The sequence below is a fragment of the Lissotriton vulgaris genome, chromosome 2_1 (assembly GCF_964263255.1).
Source record: "Lissotriton vulgaris chromosome 2_1, aLisVul1.2, whole genome shotgun sequence".
Taxonomy (NCBI): Eukaryota; Metazoa; Chordata; class Amphibia; order Caudata; family Salamandridae; genus Lissotriton; species Lissotriton vulgaris.
Window position 1 is genome coordinate 1,482,080,525 of NC_141687.1, and position 25,169 is coordinate 1,482,105,693.

At 46.2% G+C, this 25,169-nt stretch overlaps 1 protein-coding gene across 1 annotated transcript in view; it reads left to right on the forward strand.

Annotated features, from left to right (window-relative positions):
- Window positions 1-25,169, forward strand: part of CCDC93 (CCC complex scaffolding subunit CCDC93) — a 994,005-nt gene that overhangs the window by 711,871 nt on the left and 256,965 nt on the right. Inside the window, exon 18 of the mRNA XM_086957357.1 lies at window positions 19,084-19,192. Coding sequence (XP_086813483.1) covers window positions 19,084-19,192 — 109 coding nt within the window. The remainder of the gene's footprint in view (window positions 1-19,083; window positions 19,193-25,169) is intronic.

The following is a 25,169-nucleotide window of genomic DNA, read 5'->3' on the forward strand; positions in this document are numbered from 1 at the left end:
TAGTGCCTTGGGAGCTTGTGTACTGATGCCCACTTTGCAGCCTGACAATTATCCAGGAGAGGCACTCTGCGTACCAGCGCTATGGAAGCAGCCATGGACCTGGTGAAATGGGAACTCCATCCTTTTGTAGACTACTTGTTGTCCAGTGCTTAGTACATCTTAATGCAGATGCCCATGCCCAGATGTTCTGGGTACCACATTATCCTTGTCCAATCTGAAGCCATCAAGGATGATTTGGTCCTGGTCATTCCTGATCTTCTTCAAAAAAAGCCTGAACTTCCTGCATCAAGGCAGACAATTGAGCTGATGTTCTCAGTCAGAAGTATCTTCATTATATTCTTCACCTTAGAATACCCCCAAAGCACCAGACTTGTTCTGGAAAGTTTTGTAGCAATGCTCCCCGTGCTGCCAGCTGGCACATTGTGGCACCGTAATGCCCCAGAAGTGACAAAGTGTAGCCACATGTAAGCGCCACCCCTGCGTACTGATGTCAGTTCCTTTCTTTCTGTGCTTTCGGACTAAGATGTGAAGCTCTCCTCTCACCTTGTCAATCATCCAACCACTCTTAAATGACTCTCGAACAATGGGCTAGGGGATCAGTGACCCCACTGAAATGACTGGATTCAAACTGTGTTATGACTGCAAGAAACATATGTCAGTCATGGTCACACATGTGGTATGCTTTTATTGCCTGGGTCCTGGTCACAACTCGAAGTAGTGTGAAAGATACACCCATATGCACCAGACGGCAATTTGAAACTGAGATGGGATGTGGTATGAAATTAAGTAAGTCTTCACGCAAGTTCTGCTCCCAATTCCTGTCATGAGACCTCTCGAAATCTTCGGGTAAGTTAAGTCCAAGCTTCCTCATAAGAAAGCGAAGCAGGACTTGACTGCATCCTGCCACTCTGACTTCAATTAGAAGCCCCAAGGCCATCAAGATTTAAGCAAAAGGAATGCTGAACAATGCAAACATTCACCCCCAGTCAGAAGCATCTGGGCTTAATCTATCATTCTTTTGCTCACCACGCCACACCAGTTTGGACCCGTCAATGGAAATCAGTCCTGACCCTGCTCCTCATGGGAATAGTCCAGCCTGAGCTGTCAATCCAGGTCCTCCCTGGACCGAAAACAAGAATCCTGAGACCGGTTTTGTGCATCACTCTTCATCTGCAAGGCTAGCTTCAATCCAGTGGTGCTGTGAGCTCGGGACCCACAAAACCATGTTCTAATGCTCCAATGGGACCTTAACTCTGTCTTGTGTGACCTTTTAGCCTTTGCGTAGTTGCTAGCTGTGGCTCCCGACCCTCAAAACAGTATTTATCATTGTGTCAGCTCCTCGCATGAGGGAACAGCAGATACTTTCAGTGCAAGCACCCTGCACCACCTTCTTTCTAAACAAATTAGTGTTGAGGACTCAGATGGCCTTCTTTCCAAAAGTTATAACTCCTTTTCCTGTTGGGCAGTTGCTCACTCTGATGGTGTGCCTTTCCTCCCACTGACCCCTTGGAGGAGGAGGCGAGAATACATTGGTTGGACCCCAAAAGGGTTTGAGTTTTATACTGATCTTATCAAGGACCATGAAGTGGACAAGCACATTTCTGTGTGGTTTTCTGTGAAAGGGAAGACTGAACAGATGAAAATTCCATCAACTTCTTCTACTCTTGGCCTAGAAGCAACCCTCAGAGGCCCAGGCTTCTACTACTACAAAAGCTATCACCTCCCTCCACTAAGCTACTGCCACCCGGATACAAATTTTAAAGCAGAGGCTGCGAAAGGTGTAGCTCCAGTCAGATATTTTACTTGCCTCTATTAGTGGCCCTCCAAACTCTGCCGTGCTAGGATGAGGTGGTAGAATTCCCTTTGTTAGAAAGGGGATTCAGCAGGACCCTGGGGTTTCCATGAAGTGCCTTTTCCACCAGCAGGCCTCTTAGGAAGCCGGGAAGAAATCAAAAGCCATCAACATAGCAACATCACTGACATGCCAGCCTTTAGTCATGTCTCATCTGGCCCTGTAATGAAGGATAATTAGTGACTGAGGACAGGGTGGGACGCAGGTGATACGGGCTACGACCGTGCCTTCATCTATGCCTAAATGAGGCTTAGTATGTCATCAGATTTGAAATAATCCTTGCACCTCTTACATTGCCTTGTTAGCTGAAACACTATGGGCTTTCAACGTTCAATGAGAATTCATTTTTGACCTAATATTAATATGTAATCATTCTGTTCATGTTTCCGTTACATTCACTTTCAATTAGATTTCCAATATATTAACAGCTTTATTATGCTCCTTTAAATGCCCTTGTATTTTATATAGTCATTTGATTTACTTTTGAGGGGTTTTAAAGGGTGACGTTCACCTAAGGTTTTCTTGATGCTAAAATCACACTTCCAGCATGAAAAGCCCAGAATGGAAGCAGAAGTCCAAGCCCCACCTACCAAGGTTTTTCTAAATGTTTTCTAAATGTTGGCAGATGGGATTCGGCCCTACTGGAAAGGGTGGATGGAGTGCAATTTAGTAGCTGTACCCACAGAGATGGTAGATTTTATTCTAATAAAAGCAACAGTTGTTTAAGCTAGTACTTCTCTTGAGTGAAGATATAACTTTATCAAATTTTACACATTTGAGTGCATTAGGCAAATATCAAGGAGATGATGGAGGAAACACTGAAACTTTTCAGACACTTGTCCCCAGTCACAGATCTGGGTTGAATCCATCATCGTTCTTTAGCTTACTTCGCCACCCAAGTTCAGACCCAGCCGTATGCAAATCAGTCTTGACTCTGTTCCTAATTGGAACAGTCCATACCAAACTGCCAAGCTAGGTCTTCACTGGACTGGAAACAAGCATCCTGAGACCGGTTTCGGGGTAATACCCCTCATCAGCCAGGCTAGCTTGAGTCTAGTAGCAAAGTGAGCACGGGACCTACGTCTGGGCATTCCCTGCCAACTTGAGGCTAACAAAGCAAGCACAAGGAGATGATGGACGGATGGTGCACTGAAACTTTTCAGACACACAACCTCAGTCACAGAACTGGGTTGAATCCATCATCGTTCTTTAGCTCACTTCTCCGGCCCAGTTCATACCCAGCCATATGCAAATAAGTCTTGACCCTGTCCCTCCTGGAAACAGTCCAGCCCGAACTGCCACGTCAGGTCTACCCTGGACCAGAAGCAAGCATCCTGAGACCGGTTTTGGAGTAACTCTCCTCGTCAGCCAGGCTAGCTTGAGACCAGTGGCAACAGACATAGTACTCCTGAGTACTCTTTATGATTGATTCCAAGGTAGTTTAAAAAGGGCTTCAACCAAGCTAGTTATTCAGGATAGCTATGTAAGAGAAACTAATAAGCCATAAATCTAAAGGAAACTCGATTATGTGCTGTTTATTCAGAATATTTGACATGGATGTGGCCCTTTTGGACCAAAGTTGAGCACGCCTCGTCTGTCTGTTGCTTAATATTGTTCTGCTTTGCATATACAGATAGGCTTCTACAACAGAGTCCCACTTTAGAGCTACACACCAGCAATGAAGATCCAATATGTTCAGGAATGCCACTGTTTGAAGTAGTGTATATTTTCTGCTTAGAAAAAATTTTATAGTTTGAATTTTCCATAATCCTCTTATGTATTCTGTTATTCCAAGAACGACGACTCAGGTTAGAAAGATGCTGATTGCTGGCTATGCACTGCACCAATATTATCTTTTAAGTGAAAGGTAGGACCGACGATTGCTGTTATTCAGAATATAAATCCAGTCTTATTGCCTACAGTTATCGAAGAAAAACAAAACTATAACGGCTGTGGTCAAAATTGCCACATTTTGACCAGTTCCCAGTAATGAGGTGCTCACTCCCAAGGCCAACCAGGTAAAAATGCCACATTAGTTACAAATAACAAAAAGATGGGAGAAGTACTGCTGAGGGATATAAAACAAGAGTACAATTCAGGTCCAATTTACAGTCTGAGATTGCAAGTAAAAATCAGAAGAGTCCAAATAGCAATGGATATAAACATTACACACTACATACATTGAAGAAATGTTATTCCCTATTCCTGTGCTTCCACTTTAAAAGCATGGATGGGGATACAGCCAGCGCGTTTTGTCCCTAACATAGGGACTTCTTCAAGGCTGTTAAAAATATACGAGACAAGACTTCAGAGAAAAACAAACTAAACACATACCCAGTGTAAATTAACAATGATAAAACACAATGAAAAAAGACAATATATGCACAATGTAAAACAAACCACAAAAATTCCACATTTATAAGCAACATGACTCATACATTCAGACTAGTTAATCACTTAAAATAACATGTATAACTATTTCTGAGAAGTTTCCCAGACCAAACCATTGCAGTGTAAAAGACTTGTAGAGAATAGGACTCCTTTGTTTTATACCCCCTTAGAAGGGCTTCTCCCTCCTATTTGTTATCGGTTTAAATGCCTAACATTCCTTTCAGAAGATTTTGATGCTACATTTCTAAAGATCAAATGCAATGCCCAGTTACTTTTGTTTGTGCAATGCTGTTGATAAATCACCTTACACTCCTATTACTACCTTGATTAATCAGTACACCCAAAATAAAACTTTATTGGAAACAAAGTGACGAATTTGTGTCAAACTGTACAGTAGCACCACTTTACTTGAACCCCAATATATTCTCTCTGGAATGTTACAAGCGTATGTTGCACAATTGAATCACCCCTCTAGAGGGTTTGTGCAATGTAAACATCAAAGCATCATTTCCTGATACGACAGATGAAGCTAATTAGTTTGTCACTGGAACAGGTGACGAGACTTCTGGAAATTCAGTTTTGGGATAAGGACTATATTTCAATGTATAAGTACCAACATCTTCCAAGATGTTCGCTTTAAACAGTGGTTCTAAAGGATACTACTAATTGCAGATTCCTCACCTTATGAATATTCCTTAGAAGTCAGTCCGGGTTTGGAAACCTTAAAGCAGTATTCCTGTATGCCGGTCATGCAACTCCACCCCATAGACCATAGAAATCATAGAACTTCAGCAGTTATAGTTATCTCAAGTAATTATAACTTGTGCCCTGAGGTAACTATATCGCCTGCCCCTGCTATGTAGCTCATTATCTCACATATTATGTTACTCATGACCTCTTTTATGACCTCATTGATAATATCACTGCAACATTTGCTGTAAAATTATTAATAAGAAAACTGCATGTCGGGGGTACGAGTTATAGTTACTTGCAATAACGATACCTGCAATATTTCTATGGTTTTGTGTGTTTTAAATCTGAGCTTAACTATAACGTCCCTGTAACATTTTGTTTTTTAGTGAATATATACTAAAAAAAACAAAGGTTACAGAGACGTTATAGTTGGGCTCAGATTTCACTCTCACAAAACCGGAGAAATTCACCCAATATAGTTAGCGAGCTAACTATAACTTGCGCCCCCTCAATGCACTGCTTACGACCCCACATATTACATCACTCATGACATGGTCAATGACAACACCGATGACATCTCAAATTACATCACGGATGACATCATCCATTGACTGTGAGTGTTTTTAAACTTGTGTCAGTGTTAAATATATATATACCAAGATGTATTGGTAAATTAGTGGGTGTATGAGTGCATGATTGGATGATTCAGTCTGTGTGTAACTAACTGTATAAGTGAGTGAATAGGGGCTCAGTGAATGTATGGGTGAGTCACTGGTTGTGTGAGTATCTGTATCTGTCTCTCAGTTGGTGACTAAGTGGCTGTATGGGTGTGTGAGCAGCTAAGTGAGATTCTGTATAGGTGAGTTATTGGTTGTCTGAGTACCTCTATGGGTTTTTCAGAGTCTCTGTCGTTGGGTGAGGGGGTGTGTGACTGCCAGTATGGATGAGTGACTGGGTGAGTCAGTGGATGTATGGGTTAGTGAGTGCATGTGCGAGGGGCTGTATGGGTGAGTGAGTGTGTGTGGCTGTGTGGGTGAGTGAGGGCATGTGTCACTGGTATATGGGTGAGTAACTGGGTCTGTGAAAAGCAGTATAGATGAGTGATATGGTGTGTGAGTAACTGGATGGGTGAGTGAGTGAATGTCAGAGTGGATGTATGGATGAGTGTCTGGTTGTGCCAGTGGCTGTATAGGTGCATGAGTACGCATTAGTATCTGTATGAGGGAGTGATTGTGTAACTGTATGGGTGAGTGAGTAGGTGTGTGAGTAGCTCTATCATTGACTGACTCAGTGTGTGAGTGGGTGTATAAGTGGATATGTTAGTTGCAGTATTAGTGAGTGAGGGGATGTATGAGTGACTGTATGGGTGAAAGATTGGATGTGTGTGTGTGTGTGTGTGTGTTGATGCATGAATCAGTGAATGGCTGTGTAAGTACTGGTGTGGGTGTGTGAATGTGTCAGGGAATGGTAGTGTGGAAGTTGGAGTGGGTGTAGGAAAGGTTATTTGGGGGTGTGAGTGGGTGCATCAGAGATTCTGTGGATTATGTCATCATTGATGTCATCAGTGATGTCACTGACCATGTCATGAGAAATGTAATATGCAAGGTCATAAGCAGTGCATTGCGGTGGTGCAAGTTATAGATAGTTCACTAAATAAATGTGTTGTGGGCCCCCTCCCCCTTTTTCTCGGCCCCCGCTTGACAGATCACCACAAAACTTTCAAGACAGCAGCTAAAGGGACTGGCAAATTAGTAGTGAACATTTCACAAAGATATGTCAAAGAACGCCAGAGTTATTGGCAAATTAAAAAACGTTCTTCCTATGGAAACGACATCCTAACTATAACTACCTACATGCGAATGCCCGTAGGAGAGATATATATATATATATATATACACACACACACACACACACACACACACACACACACACACAAACACTCTCTCTCTCTCACTCTCTCTTTCCCTGCTATCATGATCTCATTTTAGCCCTTGGAGGCCAGCATATGATGCACAGGCAAGGTAGCGAAATTATTGAGTTCAGGAGAGGGATAGAGGTAAGCTAATAGCCACACCATTCTAACATAATCATAATTCAGAGAGAGTCTGTTTGTTCACACAGTCACTTCATCTGGGATTCATAAACAGCTGGTGATCTATCGTACCCATTCAAGCCCCAGTGATATCATCATAGTATTACAGCTGTCTGCTTATAAGAAGAAATTAGGAAACTTAATTACAAAAATCATAAAGCAGAAACATTAAAGCGCCCTTTGAGTCCCAATAGGTTATTTGGAATTTCCAGACATCAACATGCTAAGAATTTATGTTTTTCATTTTTTTTGTTAGCCACATTTTACTTTTAACACCTTCGCTGCTAGGTGTTTTCCCCTCCGGTGCTGGATGATGCCCATTTCCATTGTTTCATGACGAGCTCAGCTCGTCATCAGCACAGCTCAACCGTGCATCATGACGAGCTGAGCTCGTCATCAGCATCGAAAGGGTTAAGCAATTGCTCAATCATAAATGCAAATGAAAGTAAACATGTAAGGAAACTGCAAGCCTAACAAAAGTGCTTTCATAAAGAATGCCCATCATTTGAGTTAAATCTTGTTTTCCAAACAGAAAAGTTAGAAACAACCATTGATTGACCAAGCCGAATTATTCTCGGCTTTAAAAAGCAGAGCAATCTGCTTTTCAGTGCTCTTTGTTGTGCGCATGCATTAATCCACGCGCCTAGCTGACAAGATGGTCACCAAGCGCACATGCCTGCTTAATGACAAGCGCATACACTTGTGCCATGATGCATGGTGGCTGTTTCCAATTTGCTGTTCTGACAAGGCTTATGTTAGGCCCTGCTCAGGGGGATTCTTTACATGCAACATCTGGATTTCCTCAGAAGTAGCTAAAGACATGTGGCAGGTTATGGACCACTTTCCGTGAGGGAAACCATTCTGTCCGCCACCGGCAATAGTCATGGTGGTGATTGATGGCTCTGCCCTTGGTTAGAGTGAACTTCTGGATGCATTGTATATCAGATGTCTGTGGTCTCCTACACAGCGGTGTGATACGGATCCTACTTTCTCAGAAAGACTGTGATTGGGCATGCAACATAAGCGTCAAAACTAGGTTGGACTGAGTCCGCACATACCATCAGTATATGTTGACCTAATTCCTGGCTAGCTCACAGTGCACCATCCGGGCCCCTGAACTGACTGGGCACCTGTCGGTAACCTCAGAACATGACAAACCTAATTCCCCCAAGGAAGTTGTGGAAACAAATCTTGCCCTTTCATTTGAAACTCAGGCATGTCCAAAGAGGTACAGAAGAAATACACAAGTGGTGTTTCAACTATTTATTGAGGCAAGTGGAAACTTGTGTAAAATATATTTGCTGGAATGATTAATGGAAGGAGGCAAACTAATAACACCATCATTACAAGAATGGTAAACAGGATGAATAATTCAACCATTGTACAATGGCATCAAATTATATGAATACATATAATGGTACTCCTACCTATCTTTGCCTATCCTAATAAGTATAGATGTGCTGATCTGCTAGATCCCCCAGAGTAGTCTAACTCCCCATGTACCTGTGTGCATGTATCACCCAACAGCCAGGTCTGATTAAAGCAGGCCGCCATCCTTCTCAGGATAGGGATAGGATCCAGCTGGGCCAGAATTCAGGCACAGAGTGACCACGACAATCCTGTCAAAATGCTCCTCTGCCTAAGCAGGGTTCATGCAGTTTTTATATCAAACTAAACCCTTGCATTCAGTTCCTGAACTCTGGACTGGTCACATCTTGATTATTCTACCCACCCAGGGATATCGCCTAACAGACAACAATCCATAACATAGTTTGTGCAGAGTACTGGGGACCCTGTACAGAGTGTTCCAGGAGACAATAATGTGCCTACGAAGAAATGTACTTGTAAGCAATTATTTTCTGAGTACGCTGATGTGAAAGCAAAATGTGTTAGGAAGGTTACTGTTTAAAGAGATGTCAACTTTAAATGTGAATATGAAAAATGTAAATGGTTGTATGCAACTACACAACAGTAGAAAGTACCCATTCATATACTCAAGCTTCTGGCTATCCGCCTGGTTTTTAAGGCACTCTCCATCTGACGTTCAGGTTGTGATGCCAACTGAGAGGGTATGGTTGGCTTGTGTCCCCTAAACCTGGAGGCACTGAGGCTGTGGTTTTGAGCTCAGGCTGACAATGCTCACTAAACATGCTTCTACGGTCTCAGTTGGCGTCTGTTTGCTGACCACATTGCCATCTTCACCATGAGGTGTTTCAGTCCATCTTCACTCTCTAGGGCAGCTCTCTGGTACACTGCTTAAGGAGACTGTTTCCAGTTGTGGACTTTTGTGTGATAGCCTAACTAATTCTTGCACATGCAGTCTTGTTTTGCTTCCATTGACCTAACTAAACCCACCTGAATACCATGATTTTAAGTTTAAAGATCAGAAATAGACAATGTCTCTAATAGCGTTGTGTGAGGTGGTCAGTCTAGTTGTACCTTAACCTGGTGCTCATGTTCCTGGTGAGTTAGCCCTTCAAGTCCAAGTACGGTTGTCCAGTGAGGCTGCTTACCTTAAAGATTTCATTTTTGATTGCCATTACCTCAGCTTGGCACCTCAGAAAGCTGCAGGTCTTCTCTGTTCATCCTCCATTTACATTGTTTTCTCCAGACAAACTGGTCTTCTGTCTAAGGTATGCTTCCAGTTGAAGGTGGTTACTCCATTGCAGATATGTTGGTGCATTACTCTGCTGAATTTATATCCCATTACATAGTGGGAGGAACTGCTCTGACTGGATCATCACAGGCCTATCAGCTTCTACATTGACAGAGCCCTTGAGTATTGTATTGATGATCAGCTTTGCTTGGCTATGCCAGTTCTAGGTAAGGCAAAGTGAACAAGAAGAAGACTTCTGAGTGAATCAGGTCCATTCCATCAGTTTGAATGGTGCTTCTTTGTCATTTCTTTGGACTGTACCATTTTGGACATTTGGTGATCTGCATTGTGGGCTTTCATTCACACATGACCAGGCTTTTCTATCTCGACTCTGAAGCCTGCCGAGATTACCATTTTGGCAGTTCTGTGTTGGAGGTCTTCCTGGTTTGACCATCTTGTTAGATCTACCACCTGGTAGGTACTGATTGGTTATAGATCAAAGAGTAGAAGAACCTGAAGGTGGGAGCAGTGGCGGCTCCTCCGCTAAGGCGGAGGAGCGTTGCACCACTGCTTTTTAGCAGTGAAATAAAGGAATAATAAAATGATAATAGCAACATTATTATCATTTTATTTGTTCCTTCTGGGGCAGATTTGCAGGGCGGGCGGGGCTGCTCTGACGATAGGATCAGGGGGAGTGGTGAACACGTCTCGGGCCAGCCAAACATGCATACATACTTGGCATGTTCTCCACCCAGGCTGTATTGCAGCCTGGGTAGAGAACATGCCCAGGCACCCATTTCTAGAGTGAGCGCTGAACCACGGCACACAGACCAAACACAAAGCTGCATTGACAAATGATGCTACCTTAAATTCTTGTCATGTAGTCTTTGGAGTAGTAGTTGGTGACAAGTTGAATGTGGAAGGGACCAGTCGGTTTCTGAGGTCAAACCAGATTGTAATTAGCTCAGATTTAGTGCCTCATCTGGGACTGAAAACTCCCTGTCTGTAAAGAGGTGTTTTTGTTGATAGAAATCAGCATCTTGTAAATCTGACCTCTTATGGGGTTTTTAGTGTCGTATATGAACAGTTTGTGGAAAGCCCCTGAGAGTGAGTAGGCCCAATGACTAGTTGGCTGAAGACGAGAGCTTCCAGTTGATAAGTGATGTGGTAGGAAGACTGCAACCCTTTTAAACATACCAACAATGACATTTATTCACAAAGCTATTTTAAGACAAATCGCTTAAAATACCAGCCATTACAATCCAGTCTGCAAACTCACAGACCCATATGAAAGAATGCTCTATGACCTTTGTTGGAGCTTGCACAGCAATGCAAGTTGGGGAGGAAGGTGTAGTACCACCGTAGAACAAGCTACAGCCAGGGCCAGAAAGTTTCCGACATGGTAGGGAGTTCAAAAAAGCACTAAACCTAGCACGGTAGTAGCACAGATTTCTCTTCAAGTGTCAAACTGATAGATTTTCCACAATTTGGATGGGGTCCTGTTTATGTACTCCTTCAATTGGGACTTGTCAGTAGGCAGATATCCAGGACCTGGAGTTTCATCCTTTTTGCAATCCTCTTTGCCATACAAGTACCTTTTCCGATTACTTCTCCCATCGTCGCTTTCGTGGTGGGAAGAGTACTGGATGAAGCTTAGCTGAGGTTCTACTTTTTCACATATTGCTGAAGTATGGGATGAACAATAAATTCCTAGGCAGTTAAGTATTTTTCTGGGGCCTTCCCTACACTTCACATTTGATTTCCAATGACACAAGCCTTATCTCAGGAACAAAAGATCAAGACAAATGTGGAGAGACATTGAAATGTGATTATAGAAGAGACAACACACGCTGCAGAGCTACCAATCACTAGGTCTAGCTTGAGTGTGCAACTTTCTACTGAGCTATTGTTACCTGTTCTTTTACGTATATATAGTGGATTGTCAATCCAACGATTCCCCATCCCCACAGGTGTATCACTGTAGGCGTGGGAGGGGGGCTGGGGAAACTCTCTAGGTTAGGAACCAGTGCCGCAGCAGTAACAGGCTGACTAGAATGCTTCTTTAAACTTGGCTTTATTTTTATGGTTCGTCTTGTTCGATACGTTAGTCTCTCCCTGGCAAAGTCTAAGTTATCTGTGGTGATGGTCTTCTCTGCGTGGGTTGCTCTGGGCGCTGAACTTCCTCTGGGGTCGCCTTCCCTGGTGCAACGTCTCAGGAACCCAAGGGGAAAGAAGACGGACAGAGGGAGGCCGTTAGTCGCTTATCTGATATTGGTCTACACCCAATGGGGACCCAGTGTTTGTGAGGGAGCACCGGTGTTATCTTCAGCCACTCTCGTGTATTGTGCTCAGGGAAGGGAGGAGAGAAGTGAGGAATAAGGGTAGGGGAAAGGTATGGGAAAACGGGAAATGGGTAGGGGGTGTCGGGTAATACGGAGGACAGACGCACACAGGGGTCTATACACTATTTACAGGGGCACTCTTTCTCCCCACCCAGGCCTCCAAACGTCGCCGTACCTGACTAAGCCATACTCCTCCCTCGGGAGTATGGCACGGCGGAACACAGGGTCCTTGGCCTCCTGGCTCTCCTCCGCTCTCTGGTCTTTCGCTTCCTCCGTCTTCTCCTTGCTTCTCCGTCCTGTTCTCCTCGCGTTCTCCGGCCCTCGCTCCTTCGATGTCGTCACACGCTGCGTAGAGGACTTCCCCCGTATTCATCCATCCAGGAGTGTTCACGTCAGTTGGAGGCGGGGCCTCATCACCGTCGTTGTACGCCCACTTAAAGGAACCTGTGAACGTTTCCTCGCTCGGATCCTGCTGAAGCTCCCAATCATCCCTCGATGTTCCAGTCTGTAGAGTAGAAGGGGAGGTATAATCAGGGGTCCACCAGTCCTCCCGGCCTCCCGGCCCGACCCCGTTACACTCCTCCCCCCTTGGATTCTCCCGATCGGGGAGAATGGGCGCCCTCGACAGATAATCTGCGTTACCATTGTCGACCCCTTTTTTGTGCACTATCTGGAACGCAAAGGGTTGTAGAAACAGAAACCACCTTAGTATCCTGGAGTTCCGAGTCATGTTTTTCTGCATCCATTGCAGGGGAGCGTGGTCCGAGAATAGAGTGAATGTTTTACCCTCCAGATAATATCTCAGCTTGTCCACAGCCCAGCGAATCGCCAGACATTCCTTCTCGACTGTAGGGTATTTACATTCCCTAGGGTGGAGTTTCCGGCTTATAAAGAGGATGGGGTGTTCCAGCCCATCCTCACCCGGTTGTGATAAAAACGGCCCCTATCCCGATGTCAGAGGCGTCTGTAGCCAGGGAGAAAGGTTTCTCAAAGTCTGGTGGTATCAACACTGGGCTTGATGTAATGGCCCTCTTTAGATCGTCAAAAGCCCTGTTAGCTTCTGTGGATGGGCATTTCCCTAGGCTGTTTTTGGCGTTGTTTTTCAGGAGATCCGTCAATGGAGCGGCAATCTCAGCGAAATTCATGATGAACCGCCGGTAATAACCGATTAGCCCTAGAAAAGCCCGAAGTTCTTTTTTTGAAGATTGAATAGGTGTACTCGTGAGGGCTCTTATCTTCTCCTCCTGAGGGGCAATGACCCCCTCCCCTAGCATGAACCCCAGATATTTCACTCTGGGAAAAGCTGCCCTTGATTTCTTCGAGTTTATGTGGAGACCTGCATTTTGTAAGTCCTTTAATATACGGTCTATGTGTTCTAGGTGGCCCTCCCATGTTTTGCTAAAGATGACAATGTCATCTAGGTACACTGAACTATACTCGGTGTGTGGGGCCAACACTGTGTTCATTAGTCTCTGGAATGTTGCAAGGGCTCCATGGAGCCCAAAAGGTAGTACAGTGAACTCGAATAATCCATCATCGGTGGCAAAGGCTGTTTTGTGCCTGTCTTTTTCTCGCAGTGGAACTTGCCAGTAACCCTTGGTCAGGTCTAAGGTCGTGATGTACCTGGCTTCTCCTATTCTCTCGATTAACTCATCCACTCTGGGTATTGGAAAAGCATTGAATGAGGATATAGCGTTTAAAGCGCGAAAGTCCATACAGAACCGGGTAGACCCATCCGGTTTTGGTACCATCACTATGGGCGAGGCCCAGTTACTTCTCGAGGGTCGGATGACTCCTAGTTGAAGCATGTCCCTGACTTCTCTTTTTACATCGGCTCTTCGGGCCGCCGGAATACGGTAGGCTCTCTGTTTGACCACCTTGCCTGGTTCAGTGTCTATGCAGTGCTCTGCTAAATGTGTGCGACCTGGGACGTCCGAAAACATAGGCGAGAACCGTTGCAGCCTTTGCAGGAGTTCTTCCTTTTCAGATGCCGTCAATTCCGGGTTAATGGGAAGCATCTCTAGAGTAGTGCCTTCGTCTTTTGTTGGCAACGTTAGGTTGGCTGATTTGGGCGGGGAGCCTATCCATTTCTTCTACATATTGATGTGGAAGGTTTGTTGCCTTCCCGGGGTGACTTGTAGCCGGTATGTTGTTTTTCCTATAGTCTCTACCACTTCATAGGGCCCCTTCCATTCGCTTCTGAATTTTTGGGTGGACGACGGGAGAAGCACTAATGCCCAATCTCCCTTGTTCAAGATCCTCCATTTCTTGCCCTTGTCGTATTGGTGTCTCTGATTCTCTTGGGATCTCTCTAGGTTGGAGTACGCCAGGTCCCTTAGCTTACCCAATCTGGATTTTAATTGTTTGGTGTACTCTAACAGGGACCTTTGTTCGGCCATCTCTTCTTTCTCCCAGGCTTCCTTTGTTATTTCCAAGAGTGATCTCGGCTGACGCCCATATAACAGCTCGAATGGGGAAAACCTTAAACTACTCTGTACTTGGGCCCGTAAGACATAGAGAGCCAGAGGCAACAATTTGTCCCAGTCCTTAACTCGGCGGTTAGCATTTTTTTTAGGGTAGTCTTGAGTGTGCGATTGTACCTCTCAACCAACCCATCCGTCTGGGGGTGGTATGCAGAGGTACGTATGTGTCGTAGTTCTAAGGTTTTGCATACTTCCGCCATCAATTTTGAAACGAAGGGGGTCCCCTGATCTGTAAGTATTTCCCTGGGGAACCCCACTCTTGAGAACAATTCGATTAGTTTATCTGCCACATTTCTTGATGTAGGAGCACTGATGGCAAAGGCTTCGGGGAACCTGGTATTGTAGTCGACAACGACTAGAGCATAGGTGTGTCCCCTGGTTGTACGAGGAAGGGGGCCGATAAGGTCCATTCCCACCCTCTCAAAGGGGTTACCTATGATGGGCAATGGTTGGAGGGGCACCGCAGGTGGTCTGCTCATGTTTTTTTCTGGCATACCTCGCATTGGCGACAGTAGACCTCAGCTGTTTTGTAAATACCAGGCCAGAAAAAGAGTCTGGTGATATTCTGTAGGGTTTTCTCAGCCCCGCTATGCCCTGCCGTTAAGTGTGTGTGGGCATAAAACAATATCTGGTCTCTAAAGTCTTTTGGAACGACTAATTGTGGAGGGTCACCTGCCTTCTCTTCCCTGTACAAAAGATCGTTTATAATTCAGAATCTGGGGTACCCTTGTGTCTGTGTCGTCTCGGCTATGTGAGCTGCCTCCCATGCATTCAGAAGGGTTGGGTCATTGATCTGTGCAAACTTGAAACCCAGATCTAACTCCCAGGGCTCTGTGGTTAAGTATATTCCCCGTGTTTGTTCTATCTTTTTCCGGAAGAGACTCAGAAAATCAGGATTATCCACCCCTATGATCAGGTCCTCAGGTAAGGATTCTACTACTCCCACCTTTACTATACAAGGGTCTCCCCCCAGGGGCCTAAGGGTGAGATGAGCCACAGGGTATGGTTTCACGTCTCCGTGTACGCATCTAATGTGCACCACCAAGTTGGGGCCTAACTGGGAGGGTCGGACTAATTGCTTTTTTATGACCGATTGTTTACAGCCAGAGTCTAAAAGGGCTTTCACACATTTACTGTTCACTTGTACCCTTACGTAGAAGGATGGTCCCATCTCTGCTGTATACATCACGGCCTTTGGGATATAGCCAACCTCCATAGGTTCTTATGTTGGTCTTTTCCGGGGACACATTCTGGCTATGTGCCCACATTCGAAACACTGTGGTCCCCTCGTGGGTGGCATCTCATATCGCATGTGGCGAATCTTCATGGACTCTGGTTCTTGTTTCTATTTTCTTTCCTGTTTGGCCACCTCTGGGGTTCCTTTGGGGCCTTTCTCCGTTTCCCAAGGAAAGGTACGGGGCATTGCTCTGTTGTAGTTTGAAGCCATCTCAATGGCATGTTCAGCGGTAATGCCCGAATGCTGTCTGAGCCACCGCTGTGTACCATAGGGCAATGCCTCCATAAATTGTTCCAGATATATGCTGGACATCACTTCCTCCTTACTCCTACTCTCTGGTTTCAACCATTTATCAGTGGCCATCTTCAGTCGCAGGTACAATGTCTTCGGGTGTTCCCCAGCAATCCCCTTTTCTTTTCTGAATCTCAGTCTGTAGGCTTCTGCATCAAGCCCTAGGTGGTCTAAGATCACCGCCTTGATTGTAGCATATAGAGTTAGACCCGCATGGTTGGCTACTTGGTAGGCAGCTTGTGCCTCGCCGGATAACAGGGGTGCTAGGAAGAAGGGCCATTTCTCCTCAGGCCATCCACAGGCTCTAGCCGCCCGCTCAAAATTGAGGAGAAACGCGTCAGGATCTTCCCCTGGTACATATTTCTGTAATTGCATTCCGGAGGGATGGGGGCCAAAAGTCCATCTCTCCATCGGAATAGGTAGACCGGGGCCCTGTACCAATTTTTGCAGACCCTCAATTTGGGCTGTTATGGTGTTTTTAAACAAGTCGCGGTCAGCTTCCGCCGTTGACATCTGTTGGCCAATGGCCCATTCCAATTTCTGCTGTCCCTCTATTAGCTGCTGCACCACTTGTTCCATTGATGTCTCTGGCACGGTGGGACCTGATCCCACTTCTGACACCAATGTAGGTGTGGGAGGGGGGCTGGGGACACTCTCTAGGTTAGGAACCGGTGCCGCAGCAGTAACAGGCTGACTAGAATGCTTCTTTAAACTTGGCTTTATTTTTATGGTTCGTCTTGTTCGATAGGTTAGTCTCTCCCTGGCAAAGTCTAAGTTATCCGTGGTGGTGGTCTTCTCTGCGCGGGTTGCTCTAGGCGCTGAACTTCCTCTGGGGTCGCCTTCCCTGGTGCAACGTCTCAGGAACCCAAGGGGAAAGAAGACGGACAGAGGGAGGCCGTTAGTCGCTTATCTGATATTGGTCTACACCCAATGGGGACCCAGTGTTTGTGAGGGAGCACCGGTGTTATCTTCAGCCACTCTCGTGAATTGTGCTCAGGGAAGGGAGGAGAGAAGTGAGGAATAAGGGTAGAGGAAAGGTATGGGGAAACGGGAAACGGGTAGGGGGTGTCGGGTAATACGGAGGACAGGCGCACACAGGGGTCTATACACTATTTACAGGGGCACTCTTTCTCCCCACCCAGGCCGCCAAACGTCGCCGTACCTGACTAAGCCATACTCCTCCCTCGGGAGTATGGCACGGCGGAACACAGGGTCGTTGGCCTCCTAGCTCTCCTCCGCACTCTGGTCTTTCGCTTCCTCCGTCTTCTCCTTGCTTCTCCGTCCTGTTCTCCTCGCGTTCTCCGGCCCTCGCTCCTTCGATGTCGTCACAGGCCGCGTAGAGGACTTCTCCCGTATTCATCCATCCAGGAGTGTTCACGTCAGTTGGAGGCGGGGCCTCATCACCGTCGTTGTACGCCCACTTAAAGGAACCTGTGAACGTTTCCTCGCTCGGATCCGGCTGAAGCTCCCAATCATCCCTCGATGTTCCAGTCTGTAGAGTAGAAGGGGAGGTATAATCAGGGGTCCACCAGTCCTCCCGGCCTCCCGTCCCGACCCCGTTACAATCACCCTCACCACATGCAAAGGGCTGGTTGGTTTCTCATCCCTCCTCCTGGCAAGTGCTTGCATTTCAGTGTGAAGGGACTATTTAACAACTCAAAAGTACATTCCGTCATCGCACATCAAATGCTTTATTGCATGGGTGCAATATGTACAGAAAGCAATTTTTGTTGTAAGTGGCTTTTTTTAAACAAACAAAATGTAGTCAGGGCTCAAAATGCAAGCTAGACATATTGGCTTAGCTAATGTTTTTTTTTTTTAATATTGTAATTTCTCCTACATTCACATTGGCTCGGCCATCAAACACACAAACGTCAGCCTATCCCATTTTGAGAGTTGAGGGCAGGGAAGGAGAAAGTGACAGGGAAAGGGAGAACATTTTTTTAAATTTCTCCTTATTTTGCTCGCGTGCAGCTAATTTGTGATTGGTTAACACTTGGTGTTTACGCTTCTGAGTTAGCTTCCCCTTGAACGAGGAGGCAAGAAGGCAAGCACAGCCGCTGAAAAGCACAGGAATGTGATTGATTAGACAAGGCATATATAATACAGTTTTATTTATATTACCAGTGTGTGCCATTTGAATGTCTACAGTGGGTATAAGGTGAAATTAATAATTTCCACTGCATGAAACTGTGGCATTGAGTCACATAGGAGAAGTGAGGGCAGAAGGGTAACATGAAGCAGGCCAATTTGCTCTTGCACTGTCAGGTCAGCAACCTACCAAGAGCTATGTCTCTCTCCCTCCTATGTGCATGGCGCCAGTATGGCCAGGGTCTGAACTATGGGCCGACTGGGGCCCTGTATGACTTGGTGGACTTAAATGGGCTAAGGCGTGCACCCCTCCTCACAATGTTGGCTTCCTTCCGCCTAGTCGGAGTGGGTGGAATCTCAGCTTTTTAAAGTTTGGGCAGTGTATGCTCAAGTTGCTATCCTTGACTGCTCTTCCACTTCGTCCTGCATGGAGTGTATTTATTGAGCAGCAGGGAGTATCTTCACTTTTCAAAAAGGAAAACAAAAAAATAAAATAGTGCAAGTCTACTGCTTATGTCACCAGTTCCCATTCTTGCCCTTTTTATATACTCTCACTTAGTTTAGCCCTCAGCACCTCTGCCTGGCGTTTGTCACTACATGGATTACTGCTCTTGGTACCTCCCTTTTTGGTGCGCTGCAGGTACACAACATCGCTCTGCCCCTGTGGCTAAGCTGGGTAATCCTTATTATAATGATAATTAATTAGCTTGTCCCTCTCTTACATATCCTCGCCCATCACAGATGACTTCACCTTCATGGACATCACGAACAGCATGAAAACACTTCCCACATAGGTTCAAAACAAAATCAAATCTCTTGCAGACAAACACCCCCTAAACGGTGTAGCTTGCATCCATATGGGATATATCTTCCCCATAAGATGATAGTAACTATGTGTAGGCTTTTTCCTAATAATAACCAATGTTTTCTTGTCTTAATTTGCTCTTTACATTGGTTAACTATTGAGGCTGTTTGTTTTCAATGAAAAATGGTAATTTGTTTTCTATCATTTTAGGCTCGAAGAAATAGAGAAATTGCTATTTTGCATCGAAAGATTGATGAGGTCCCTAGCAGAGCCGAACTGACGCAGTATCAGAAGAGATTTATTGAACTCTATGGACAGGGTATGTGTTTTACATTTTAAAGTGAAATGTTGCACTTACTTATTTCCCACTTATAAGTGGCTAAATAAGTCACTCAACAAACTGTGCTGATTTGATTAACTGGAGTTGATGTCAGTTGAACTTAATTGTACATACTGTCAATTATTTCAGATGTTTTTAGAGTTTTACCCATTGAATTACGTCTGCTTCTCTATCTTTTTTCCTTGGTATGCTAACATGAACGGTTGTCTCCTGTGCGCAAGCTTGTACTTGAGGGAAATCAGTGGTTTCCTATTTATTGGAACTAAACGATTCTCTAACAATATCGGACTCAAAGTGACCGCCCTACCCCCTCCCCCATGTTTAATGGGTAACTTCTGCCTGCTTTGTGAATGAATGAACAGATCATTTCTATATTGCGTTGTTACCCTCAACAAGAGGTATCCAGGCCTTTTAAGACCCTGCGCTAGAATAGAAAGAGCACCCGAAAAGGGTAGCGGGCGCCTAGTTCGCTATTACAGAATTTGTCAAATAAGTAGCTCTTCAGATGTTCTCAAAAACTTAGAAAATTGCTTTGAGATTTCATTGATAAAGGTATTGTATTCAAGGCATGAGAAGTGGTAAGTGAAGTTGATCTTCCTCATGTTCTCATTTTTTTTACATCTAGGGGTACAGGGAAGACGTTGGGAAGCTGATCTCAAATTTCAGTATGGTGCATGGGGGATAAAGACTTTTATAGCTTTGAAAAAGCACCTTAAAAAAAGCTCCTGTAGGTGATTGGTAGCTAGTGAAGCTGGCGGAGATGGTTCAAAATTGAGGATTCAAGATCCAGTCCGCTGTATTCTGAATTACCTGTACCATATGAGTTGAATGTTTTGGAAGACCAAACGTATTCAGTCTAAAACTCTGGTCTTGGCATATAGATTATATTATCATACTGGGCTAAAATATGTAAGAGAACAATTTCAGCATTACAATCCGATAAGGGATCTTAGCTCCAGTTAGGCCAGGCTTTTTAAGCTGCACATCTGTAAATTAAAAAGAGTGAACCTAATCTTTCTCATTTCTAGCAGCTAAATCATGGATTGATCTTCCTTCTATCACTACGCATGACCAATGCTGAATTTGAGTTCAGCAAATAGTTAAAAATGTGTCTGTTTATTTCTTTGTAGTGGCTTTAGCCTAATTATCCTTGCTCACTGATAGCTGATAGAGACACTTAGCCACAGATTCCTTACCTTAGAATTATCCCCAGGCATCAAACTGGAATTTTTTCATGAGAAGTACCCTTGCGCACCGGTGGGGGCTATCTTTGAGCTCAATGTGGCATCAGCGGTATCATCTGCACCGGAAGTGACGTACACATGCCTATGCAGGCGTCACTCCAGCGCGCTGACATCCGTTCTTTTCTTTCTGCGCCTTTCAGTGCAGATCTGAAGACAGCTACCCCCAGTCATTGTTTGACTGATCATATTTGACTTTTTGTCAAAGTATTTTTTGTGAATTTCTGGTGTGGCTGGAGGTCAACTAGGAAGGCCAGCTTCAAGCCTTGCTACCCCTGTCACCAACAGATGTCAGTGATGGACCTGTACCTAGTTTGCCTCTCGTGACTCGAGCTCGACCACGACACGCAGACTTGCCTTCAGCGCTCCCTCAAGCTCCTTGCTGCCCGATGTATGAAGCTGTGCCTGTCTCAATCCCGGTCAAGAGCAAAGTCCTGGGATCAGCCGTGGAGCCTCAAACATTTCGACGCATTCAATGTCATCTTCAGGTGAGTTCCACAAGAGGAAGAAAAGTTAGAAGTCGAAGAGGTCTTCGACTTCACCCCATCCTTCAAAGTCATCTGTCGAGACGAGGGAGCATTGTCATTCGAGGCCTTGCTCTTCGGTTGAGTCTGAGCCAGCACCACGCCTTCCCGAGTTTCTGGGAGTTGGAGCGACCCCCAAGCAACTTCAGGAGTTCTATGAGGCCATGCACCTCATATTTAGGCAGCCCGTTCCCGCTGGTTTGAGAGGGGCCATCACTGGTTTTCCGCCGGCGGTTCCGTCCGCGTGTGGTAAAGAAAATTACCTAGACATTTTTCTATACATTAATATCAATAGGAATAGCTCATATAATGAGAGGCAGAGTCCGTGGTATCTGAGTCAAAAGGGCTTTATTCCAATGGCTCGAGCCAGGGGAGAATCGGGTTCCATCACCACTAAGGTTCAGGAAGGGATATCTATCGCTTTATTAACAGCATACATTATATATAGTAAAATCACATAATTGCAATGAATTCAGTAGGCGTAACACTCCAGGCGGAGCAAGTAAAAAGAGAGAGATAAGAACATATGGGCGTAAAAGAAGGCGTGTAAAGAGGCGTACACGTGGGTGTTCACTCGACGAGTCACAGGAGTGTCATAAGTGGGTGTATGCATAGAAGAGGACTGCAGGATCAGCAGAAACTTTTAACCTACATGTGCGCGCAACTGGTCATGATGTGAAATTGACGTGTAACTGGGGAGAGCTGGGGGGTTGCCTTTAGCACTAGAAGAGGAGTCTAGAGTCTGGGATGTCAGAACGACCTGCACCTTTGGCATATCTGATATCTTGTGTTTGGAGGATGTATTGTCTGAAGTAAAGGTCTCTCGAGCAGAAGTCGTTCATCACTAAATGCTAGTGTGTGCATACATTTCTTCGTGCATTATGTGGGGGCATGGGCCTACTATGGCAACGGGTTCAGTAAATCACTTGCATGGAGACAGGAAGGCTAGGCCCTATGCTCTGCAGGTGGAAAGTGTTTACCTATTTCACTAGACTGGAATGTGTTTTTGCGGAGGCTGAGCAGATAACTGTAGGCAAAATATCGTCTTGGCTGGTAGGCCAGGCCGGGCACCTCTCGGCTGGGCAGGGAGTAAGGGAGAGGTCAGGGATGCAGAAATGCGGCTTTCGGAGACAGAAGAGGCTCGGAGCCTGAATTCAGGGCCTGGCTCGGCTGGGCCACAAAAACGTGGGACACTTACTGTTTGTGAAGAGGCCACCGACTGCACAGCGCACTTTCTGCTACGACCTGTGAGGCTCCCTGTTGACGACTCGCCGCACCCGCTTCGCGGGCGCCGCTTCGCAGGGGAGCCCCAGTCTCAGCTGCTGTCTGCGTGCACAAGTGAGGACCTCGGCGGAAAGGCGGTAAGGGGCGTGAGGCACCAGCGGGGCTGCGAGTGTGCAGGGACTTCATCTCCCAGAAGTCCCTGCGAGACCACGGAAGAGCTTCCGGTCCGCTCTCCCTGCTGGCCCGCCCCCCGCCCATCTAGACTCATCAAAAGTGCACCGGCAATCCCTGTCCAGCGGGACACTTACTGTTTGTGAAGAGGCCACCGACTGCACAGCGCACTTTCTGCTACGACCTGTGAGGCTCCCTGTTGACGACTCGCCGCACCCGCTTCGCGGGCGCCGCTTCGCAGGGGAGCCCCAGTCTCAGCTGCTGTCTGCGTGCACAAGTGAGGACCTCGGCGGAAAGGCGGTAAGGGGCGTGAGGCACCAGCGGGGCTGCGAGTGTGCAGGGACTTCATCTCCCAGAAGTCCCTGCGAGACCACGGAAGAGCTTCCGGTCCGCTCTCCCTGCTGGCCCGCCCCCCGCCCATCTAGACTCATCAAAAGTGCACCGGAAATCCCTGTCCAGCGGGACACTTACTGTTTGTGAAGAGGCCACCGACTGCACAGCGCACTTTCTGCTACGACCTGTGAGGCTCCCTGTTGACGACTCGCCGCACCCGCTTCGCGGGCGCCGCTTCGCGGGCGCCGCTTCGCAGGGGAGCCCCAGTCTCAGCTGCTGTCTGCGTGCACAAGTGAGGACCTCGGCGGAAAGGCGGTAAGGGGCGTGAGGCACCAGCGGGGCTGCGAGTGTGCAGGGACTTCATCTCCCAGAAGTCCCTGCGAGACCACGGAAGAGCTTCCGGTCCGCTCTCCCTGCTGGCCCGCCCCCCGCCCAAACCGCCAACTACTTAATAGCGTTTCACTCCCGCAGCGCGGGACGCAGCCCGGGCTAAGACTCGGCAAAGACAGGGCCGTTCGAGGCCGTTAGAGTACGGAAGAGTCCGGTCCGGCCCCCCCTCTAACAGCTACCCCCCGGCCTCCCCAACACAGGTATTCACAATCATTCCGATTCCCCTGACAATCCATCAAAGTAGTAATCCTTTATCTAGCAGATCATTCACTGCAATATGAATACTAGATCCACAAGGCAGAAAAAAACAAAAAAGAATGGTATAGGCGATCAACTACTAGGTCCCATGGACGATTTTCTGTCCAAAGCTAATACTTTTATAGACCAGAGTATTAGTCTAATTGAGGGTAGAGTCTCCACCGATTTGGCGATCGCACGTCGTTCATCAATGGGACTAATTGCAAAAGCTAAAACTCCAGAAATACAGTCAACCTCAACCCTAACGGCGGCGACTACGAATAGACTTAGTCTACCCAACAACGTTGATTTGTCAGCATCCCAAATATCCGTAACCCTCTCAGAATCTGACCTGGAGAATACCCCTGACATATTTCCCGATCCAACACCTGAAGAAACCAGACAAATGAGAGGAAAACGGGAGGGGGCGGAAAAAAAAGGACTGCAAAGAGTAATTCAAATCACACCACAACCTCTTTAATGTCTAAACCATCGACAACGGTCATTACCGCAAATGAGTTGATGATTCCTAACCACCCCGCTCCCCCACCCAACAACGTGGTAACAATCCACCATGTACCGCGTGACCTCTGTGATACTTTAATGCCTGATTCAATATCCACATCAAACATTGGCAGACAAAGAGAATCAGCAAGATTGATCACAGAGGTAGCCTTCCTTCTAAATTCTCATATTCGCCCTCTAGAAACAAGACTCAGTAATATAGAGAGGCAGTTAGTAAAAATCATTGGTTTCTTACAACCCGCACCTCCCCAATCCCATACCAAGCCTCCGTCAAACCCAGAGCCTTGCCTTCCTACCTCTAAGAAAACCGTCACTGTACCCCCCCAAAGTCTAAAAAGCAAATCACATTAAACCTTCCGGCAAATAATCCCATCCCACAAAATGTAGCTCCCACGCCCCTGGTTATTCCCTCACAAGCTAGTTCCCAACCAACATCAACCGCAAACCCTATTCCCCCCAAAACCCCTGCTCCAAAAACACCTACAACAACAAGTACCAAGCCACCTCAAATAAAAAATACCCCGAGGGGGACAACTGATCAACCACCCACCTTTAACCTACCACCTGAGGCCACTCCCTACGTGGTGGTTATGACGGGGGTTCCCGAACTCACAGGTGACGGAACCGAACCAAACTGGTCGTTAAAGAATAAGGTCCAGTTTTGGCTGAATACAAACCGTCCCGTCCCGCCACCTTGGAAAAGTAAAATAGCCTCCGTTTCTCGGACCCCGTGGGTGGGATATAGAAAAAAAACAATACGAGGAGACTGCATAGTCATCACATTTGAGGATCCCACCATAGCTGAATATATATGCTCCTGGGAATGTAACAACTTTCCCGGGGGTATTGTAACAAGACCCCTGTCTTACTTCTACCCGAAAAGGTATAATAACAGTAGCCACCAACGTAAGTTTGATAACATCTGGAAGAAGCCAATTCCCCAACCTTGGGAGCTAGAATCAGCTGCCACTAATACTATAATGCGACCCACCGAACCTACCAACTTTCGGTATCCACCTAATCGGAGTTACCATCAAAGAGAAGTCCCCTGGCAGATCGTGGGCCCCCAAAACAGTCTTCGAAGTTGGGAGCATTGGGAGAGACCACCCTACCAAGCGCTTGGTCCTAACTACGAACCCACTAGTAATGAGCAACACTGGTTAGGTTTTCCGACCACGAACAGGTTCAGCGGCCTGGAAATGGTCGATTGACAAACAGCTAAACCCCCAGAACCCTTGCTAAATACGGCAGTATCCTCATATCCAAATTTAACGCCCATCCCATCCATACCACATAAGCATAAGGATGCAC